The sequence below is a fragment of the Phaeoacremonium minimum genome (assembly GCF_000392275.1).
Source record: "Phaeoacremonium minimum UCRPA7 unplaced genomic scaffold PA7_03_scaffold_610, whole genome shotgun sequence".
NCBI classification, from domain to species: Eukaryota; Fungi; Ascomycota; class Sordariomycetes; order Togniniales; family Togniniaceae; genus Phaeoacremonium; species Phaeoacremonium minimum.
This window is the reverse complement of record NW_006921512.1, coordinates 8,664-17,085: the sequence shown is the minus strand read 5'-3', so window position 1 is coordinate 17,085 and position 8,422 is coordinate 8,664. Positions and strand designations below refer to the sequence as shown.

At 50.1% G+C, this 8,422-nt stretch overlaps 2 protein-coding genes across 2 annotated transcripts; one reads left to right on the top strand and one right to left on the bottom strand.

Moving 5' to 3' along the window:
• Nucleotides 1-1,958: 1,958 nt before the first annotated feature.
• Nucleotides 1,959-3,685, bottom strand: UCRPA7_8761 (putative maltose permease protein; the record flags this gene model as incomplete). Its single annotated transcript, XM_007921271.1, has 4 exons — nt 1,959-3,192; nt 3,259-3,333; nt 3,391-3,453; nt 3,510-3,685. The coding sequence occupies 4 exons, from the start codon at nt 3,683-3,685 to the stop codon at nt 1,959-1,961; spliced, it is 1,548 nt and encodes a 515-aa protein (XP_007919462.1).
• A 2,879-nt stretch (nt 3,686-6,564) lies between these two features.
• On the top strand, nt 6,565-7,902 carry UCRPA7_8760 (putative endoglucanase family 5 glycoside hydrolase protein; the record flags this gene model as incomplete). Its single annotated transcript, XM_007921270.1, has 1 exon — nt 6,565-7,902. One exon carries the CDS (start codon nt 6,565-6,567, stop codon nt 7,900-7,902), a length of 1,338 nt encoding a protein of 445 aa, XP_007919461.1.
• Between the last annotated feature and the right edge of the window lie 520 nt (nt 7,903-8,422).

Genomic DNA, 8,422 nt, shown 5'->3' with positions numbered 1-8,422 from the left:
AATACACAATGACATAGGCACATGTAGATTCGGTCAATCTTTCTAGTACGGCAAGATATGGGATTAGTCTCACGGCATGAAACGCCGTCCCCATTTGCTTACTGTCCCGTAAATAGGATTTACACAGAAGAAAACCACCTGGACATGAACAAGCAATGTGTGAGCATTTGATGGCTTGTTGTCAAAGATTTAGCTTTCAATCAATACGAAAAATTAACTCCTGTTTGATCAGTAATATCGCATGACAGAAGCATTCAAGATGTCGCATGGCTTAAGCAGATAAGAAAATGCTCCACAAGGCCTGAGTCTCGTCTCTAGACTCATCGTAATCTGTGATGCATTGATTATACTCTTATTGCTCCCATAAAGTGACCATGTCTCATACGGAAAGATAAATGTAGAAGTGACCCCAGAATACGGACTCGATCGCAACCGGTTCAATCTGCTTTGGAATTAAGGCTCTTATACTTTCGACGCATCGTGCTACGTCGAGATTAGTTTGGCAGGAGTCCTGTTTATTCTCACAGAAACCATTCGCAAGATGGGATTGTTGGTCTCGATGCTGTCGGGTCGGTCCGGCGTGGCGAAAATGCCTATTCTAGAGCCTTGCCCCGCTCGATGCCGATAGGCAGACTTCTCCATCTACACCTCTCTAGTCTAAACGTCAGTCTCGAAATTTATAAAACAAGACGGTAGAAACCCGCACAGTGTCTTCGGGAGACTATAATCCACACAAGCCAATGTCGCAGCTGTCTGTCGTCCACTGGGCATGACTAGTGAGCGGGCAGAGCCGGAGCTTCCGCCGTCGTATGACGAGGCTCTTGCGGACGTCAGTCCGACATCATCACGGGTTGACACCAAACAGGTAGTGAGATCGCTGGTAGACGAAACCATTTCTTACACGTCGCCAGAAGATTCTTCTTCTAAACTCTCGCCCGGCCCATCTTCACCACCTCTATATGCACGTCATGACCCGGCTGCCAACGCCTTCATTTTGCGCACTCCTTTCATTTATACCTCATCTGGATTCTCGGACACCCCGCGGTACCAGATAGAACAGAGCCTCACCCGCTCAGGTAGGCCATACAAATTACATATTCGGACATTAGCACCTAGTGAAACCCGTCGATTATCGCTCCAAGGACCTGCCGCGCAGTCGGCTGCCTTTACAAGTTTCGATGATGACTTGCTCGTGTACGAGGTTCAAGGGCTTGGCTTCATTGGAAGTAGTCGCGTGGAGATTAAAGGTTGCCGATCGAGATGCCTTCCAGGGTACATTCAAGTTGAAACTGGCATTGGATGGTCGTGCAAATTCTGGCATATGACGCGTAACGAGGCTGCGGATGCGATGCGACCTGAGAACGAGAGGAGAATGCAAAAGCATGGCTATCATTCCCGGGATGAATGGAACCGAAATCTTTTGTTTGCGGTGGATGGGAGACGAACCAGCGCGCCGAGCAGTGATCGCAAGTATGAGTGGAAAGACGCAACTGGCAAGTCTTTAGGAGTCGAGAAAGAGCAAAAGCTTGAGTTGACGGCCGAGTTGACGATGAGATCCCGCGAGGCTCTACTTGCGTGTTGGATCGGAAGGGCTTGGATATCTGGAGCCTTGAGTCAAGCACTAGTAGCATCAGGCGGATCACGCTCAATATCTTCTGTATGAGCTCGACGACGGAAATGAGCGGAGACAATATCATTTACATTTAGATATGAAACAGTTTCATTGATAGCAAGTCTGGTGGAATGCATATCTTAAGATGGTTCTGCGATGACATCGACGTCGCTACGCTGAGAAAGCTAGAGCGTTTTAGCTGTCGGTAGATAACGGGTGACTTTGAGTTCGCAAGAAGCTAAAATTTTACTGTAAAGCTCGACTATCTCTACAGGTCCCTAATTATTTGTAAATTTACATGGCATGTCTTTCAATGGTCCAGATGGACTGCGGGATTGTCTTGCGGCTAGAATTGATGCGTGCCCATCTTTCGTGGAGGAACCTTTGCAGCGAACAATCGGTCGATCTCGTCGAATGTCTTTCCCCTGAGCTCTGGGACGTAGAAATAACTTCCGATTGTGCCAATGAGAGCCAAACCGCCAAAGACGAATCCGACCTTGCCCTTCAAGTTTCCTTCGTCGGGATTTACCATGTACGGAACGGCGAAGTTCATGACGAGGCCACAAATTGCTTGTGTTGCGGTTGCAAGAGCTGTGGTCTGAGCCCGAAGTGCAGTGCTTGAAGTTTCGCCGAGGAGAACAAATGCCATTGCACCAATCGTCATGAAGTAGACAAAGGCATAGATGACAGTTGCGGACGCCTGCACCCACTTAGCAGCACCGGTAGGGACCACGTCCATGATGCCTATCAGCAGTAGCAGACATGTTAACGCAACCATGCCCGATATAAAGACCTTGCGTCTACCGAAAGATTCGACAATGAACCAGCTTGCGAAGTTTCCAGCAACGCCACATGCCGTCACACCAACTCCTAGGTCGAAAGAGTTGGAGGTATCCAAGCCTGCAAGTTGGAAGAAGTAAGTGGAGTATCCGAGAACAAAGATGATTCCCACCATATGCTGGCAAAGAAACACTCCTGTTGAGATACCAGAGCGGAGGCGGTCGGTCCCACGGAAACAATCTGTGAGTCTCATTTCAGATTGTCTTTCGTTGCTGCGTGACTCCTCCTGGATGGTGTTTTCAAGGCTAGCTAGCATGCGGTCGGCATCGACTCCGTCTCCATAAAGGCTGCGGATAGATTTGAGAGCTAGCTCCTTTTTGCCTTTATGAGCCAGGTACCATGGGGTTTCCGGGACGAAGATTAGACCTGCAGCGAGGAACACACCAAAGAAGAGTTGAATGGCGAATGGTCCGCGGTAGGCCCATTTATCTTCTCGTTCACCAAACGCCTTGATGAAGGCGTTTGACAGCAGTTGGCCGATCGCAATACCAAGATTGACGCCAGCCGTCGATACACCGCGAAGCACAACCGGAGCGATTTCACTGCAAGCTAGCGGCGCTAGGGTGAGATAAAATCCGAGCCCAACGCCGAAGATCAATTTGGAGGCTAGGAAGGCTCCTCGAGTATCCGAGAAGACCTCACCAAGGCAGCCACCAGCGCACCAGATGACTCCAATGAGAAGGGACCATCTACGGCCAACGCGGTCGGCGAGCCAGCTACACATGAAGCCACCAAAGAATCTAACGATGGAGATGCTGTCAGCCTACGTATCCAGACATGATTGTCATGCTCGATCAAATACTTACTGTCCGACTGTGCCAATGACATTGAAGGCGGTCTGCCACTGTGCAGGCAGCACAGGTTCGCCGTCATATATATAGCTTTTTAAAATTAGTCTTTGGACTATGTCACAAATCGTTTGTCAAGCTAAGGCTCACCCAAAATCGCGTCGAAAAGAGGCCACCGAAATCATTGCTCCGTTGATTTGGGCATCAAAACCCCTGCCCTCAGATGTTAGCTGGATCACAGTTGCGCATGTGCAAACCAGGGGGCTTACCAGCCAACAGCGCACATAGCCCAGAAAAAGCACCACCAAACGAGCGTTTTGTGGTTCTTAAAGACATCTCGAAGGGTGAGTACTTGCTCCGTTGCGGCGGCGCTTATTTTAGACTCCTCTTTGTCAGCTTGGGAGACTGCGGCCTCGAGGTGGTCGAGATCAGGACGTTTGTCCATTATTAGATGATGAGAGACGGAATAGACCAGAAGATGAAAAGTATTCGTTCCAAGTGTTCTTATTTACTTACACCATAAAAAAACTTTGATCAAGTCATGCGGCGCATCGTTGATTATATAGACCCTCCGGGTTTGGAGGGGTAGCCATCCTGGATGTACGCGACAAAGCATATTCAAAGCAGTCAAGTGACGTTTTGGAAGGTGAAGCCATCGCGAGTGTCGTTCTTTTGAGCGATATTCCGCGGTGGCGTTTCGTGGACTGACACTAGTAAATGATCTGATAAGTGCGAAGACCCCACAATCTCCCCACGATCTCTCCCCACATTCCGGTACTTTGCGAGCACATGGCTGGAATCTGAGTACTAAAGAGCGACATTCCGCGCCTCAACACCTACGGTGTTTCTACTCTCCACACAACAACATCGAACGGCCGATCCCTGGATTGTCACCCCAGATGTCAAGTTCCCCGGATTTGCAGCGGACAGTGCAGTCCCATGGGTCTTCAAAGCGACCACACTCTAGGGGCACTGCATCCTACCCCAGAAAACGCGCGGTGACTGCATGCCAGGTCTGCCGCGCCCGCCGGACAAAATGCGATAATCTCAAGCCAACGTGTTCATTTTGTCTGAAGACGGGGGCTACGTGCATTCAATCCCCGGTCGATTTATCGAGCTTTGACCCGGCAAGTCTCCAAATTCTTGAAAGGCTGGATGTTGTCGAAAATCTAGTCCGCTCAATTCCGACACATTCGGGCGCAGTCCCCTACCTCGGAGGTACACCGCAGTCAGCCGAGGATGTCTCGCCAGTTCCATTTGCATCTCCAGTCCAGCCCAGTAGTGTTCTTCCTGAGCGCTTGGAAAATGTTCTAGCCTGGCCCATATTTGGTGGCCCAGACAGCGCTCCGCATGTGGACAAGCGGAAGTGGGATGGCCAGTCCTCGAATCATAACTCGTTGGTACAGGCGCACACACCGGCAGCTCTCAACGCCTTACTTGAGGATGCCCCACAGACGGTGAACAGCCTGGTCGAGAGTTTCTTCAGCTACGTCCACGTCAAAAATCCTGTCCTAGATGAGGCAGCAGCCCGTCGCCTGATCTCTTCTACTACAATCAATGGCGTGGATTGGTCGTTGGGCTCATGCTTGTACTTGCTCATCTGTGCGCTAGGATCCATAGCCACACCATTCGGAGCAAGCGAGACTACCATGCCGGGGACTGCCGCGTACACTAATGCTCAGGCGTTCTTCCATGCTGCTGAAAGACGCCTAGGCTCCTCGATCGGTTCGGATGATATGGTAGCGGCTCAGTGTCTATTTCTATCAGGAGTGTACATGATGGGCATCTTCCAGCCTAAGAAGGCATGGAAGTTTTTCATTCAGGCTGTTGTGGCTTGTCAAGGGTTTCCCTTCCTCACGCAGTTGGGCGCTCCTTCGTCAGATCAAGACGAAGATCCCCAGAACAGGACTGGGTCTAGGGACTACGCCCTTCAAGAGGCAGTCTACTGGTCATCATGGAAATCAGAGAGAGAGGTACGTGGTGAGCTAAGGCTCCCCGACTTTTCTCTCGCTGACGAGGACCGCGGCTTCTACCCATCCTTCTTCCCCACACCTCCCCTACAACAGGAGACGCTATACCAGGTTCCTGGGTCAAATGCCAAGCATGAGGCCACAGCCTGGTATTTCTATTTAGCCGAAATCTCATTGCGGAGACTGTCATCACGGATATGTGCAGAGATTCTACAACTAGCTCGTGCTCATCTTCCTGGCAACTTTCTCGCCAGCACCGCTCTAGCTGTCCCCACGTGGGAGACCGAAGCTCAGCAGTGGGTCGACTCACTGCCTGCACCATTATCGTTCAGTGCTCCAGCTCACGAAGACGATGTGTGCAGATTCGTCTTGCGGGGCCATCTAATCAATCTATACGAACTAATTTATTGGCCGTTTGTGTGCGCGATCCTGGGCCTTGGCGCTTCTGCCACAGCTCTTGAACACGAACTTGGAAGCGATCGCCCTGCATTCGTCCTGCAACTAGCCGAAAAGGGGCTCAGAACACATATGCAGCGCATTGAGGTCAACGAACCAGGCTTTAGACATCGCCACCACGGAACTTGGCCTATGATCCGTACATGTGCTCGAAGCGCGCTGATATTAGTCGCAAGCGCCATGATAATGCATGATCAACCTGATTTGAATGCAAGATCACCACCGCCATACGCGTGGCGCGAAGGTGTCGTACGCGTTCTGGATCTCCTGACACATTGGGAGCTTGAGGCTCCAGAGCTTAGGAGACCTCGCAGCGTATTAGAAACAGCGCTGAATCGCGCAGGGGGAGAAACCGCATCAAACCGCGTGCATTGGCAACCACAGCAGTCTAATGCATAGCGCAACTCTAATTCGGTATAATAGCCTCTCTAATCACTTCACTCCGCATCATTCCCCATCATGGGGTCGGAAAGGTGTCACGGAATCTGTAAATATTAGGTCATGTGCTGGTGAGAAAGGGGCTGGATCCACTTTTGTCGCGGAATCTCGCAGTTAAGCAAAGTCACCCAAGGACGTCAGCATCAACCAATAGGAAGGCGTATCGGTGAAATGTAAGGCAGCACAGATGTCTTTATCAGTCGCCCTGATCAACTCTTGTATCATAAGTGCGACCGCATCAATCCATATTCAAACACTTCAATTTAGGAATTCCGTGTCTATAATCTTCATAATGGGTAGCCTAGTTGAGACTGAAACCCGAACAGCTCCTTCGCTGAGCCTGCAAGCACCTAACCAGAATCCCCCATGCACGTTACTCCATGTCTCCGGAACCAATATTGTTAATCCGGAAGGCCAAAAGGTCATTCTGAAAGGAGCCGGTCTGGGAGGAATTCTGAATATGGAGAACTTCATAACCGGTTACTCAGGTCATGAACATGAGCACCGGGCTGCATTAGCTGCCGTCCTAGGGAAGGAGAAGGCAGAGTTCTTCTTCTCTCGCTTGATACATCACTTCTTCACTGAAGCAGATGCCGCATTTTTTGCTTCTGTTGGATTCAACTGTCTACGCGTACCCTTCAATTACAGGCATTTTATGGATGACGACAACCCAGATGTTATCAAGCAGTCAGGCTTCGATGTACTTGATCGAATTGTGTCTCTGTGTGCCAAGCACAACATTTACGTCGTGCTTGACCTTCATGCGGTGCCAGGAGGCCAAAATCAAGACTGGCATAGTGATTCGGGTATCAGCCGCGCCCTCTTCTGGGAGTTCCGAGACTTCCAGACCAGAATGATCCAGTTATGGGTCGCCATTGCCAAACATTACGCGGGCAACCCTGTCATCGCAGGCTATAATCCTCTCAATGAGCCTGCGGACCCCGAACACACGAGACTCATTGAATGGTACGTGCGGGCCGAAAAGGCAATCCGCGAGGTTGATCCTGAGCACATCCTCTTCATTGACGGCAACACATACGCCATGGACTTTTCACACTTCCCGGTCGACAAGCCTCTGCCAAACGCTGTGTACTCATGTCACGACTATAGCATGATGGGCTTCCCGGGCATGGAGCAATACGCCGGCACAGATGCCCAGAAAGCAAAGCTCCGCTCGAGTTTCGAGCGCAAGGTTCATTTTATGAAGGAAGCTGGAACTCCGATCTGGAATGGAGAGTTTGGTCCCGTCTATGCAGACCCGCATGTAGACAAAGATGCGGCAGCCATCAACGAACATCGGATTGAGCTACTTCGAGAGCAATTGCGGCTCTATCAAGAGGCTGGCGGCGTCAGCTGGTCGATCTGGACCTATAAGGACATCGGTTATCAGGGCATGGTATCAGTCCGGCGTGATAGCCCATACATGCGACTTATTCAACCGTTTGTTGAGAAGAAGCAGCGCCTAGGCGTGGACTTCTGGGGTGTTGTAGACAAGGGTGCCGTGGAGAAAGACGTGTACGCCCCGTTCATCAACAAGCTGAAGGAAATGGTACCAGAGCACCTCCAGAAGCGAAAATATCCACCTGTCTGGTCGTTCGACCGCCAGGTCGAGCGTGTTGTAAGGGAGTGCTTGCTGAGTGAATACCTAGGGTGGGAGATGGCGGAGTTATTCGAAGGGAAGACCGAAGCAGAGCTCGAGGAACTAGCTGCAAGTTTCAGGCTGGAAAACTGCATGGAACGAAGTCAATTAAACGAGGTTCTACGGCGAGATGCTGCAATCTCAAGAAAGACAGAGTAGGAAATGTCGTCGCCAGCTAGTAGTTTCGGAAAGTACGCGAATTGTCTACCATATCAAATGACTGTTTTTTGGCGTACGGAGTTGATAGAGGCCCTGTAACACGGATATGATTTCAATAAATAGTGTATCGCAATCTTTGAACGAAGCTGTAATGTTTAGAAGATGGTGCCGAAGTATTTGTCATGACGAGCGATTTTCATTTTTTAGAGCATAGGATTTTTGCACTATCTTAGGGATCATTGTCGTGTAGGGCCTCTTGTGAAAGCATAGTATCAAAGTAGCTTCGAACATAAACAATCTTTCCCTCATCGTTCCACTGGGTAAGCCATATATAATCATTGTTGTATGGCTTACCTAGGTAATGTTACGTTAGTTGATCATCTAAGGCTACGGTTACGAAAGAGCTGAAATGCTACTCACCGTTCTTCCTGGTTGCAAAGCCTTGTGTCTCGACACAGGCCCATCTTGTGTCCGTCTCTAGTATGATGAGTTGAAGGAGCAGGGTCTTACCCCTGCCAGC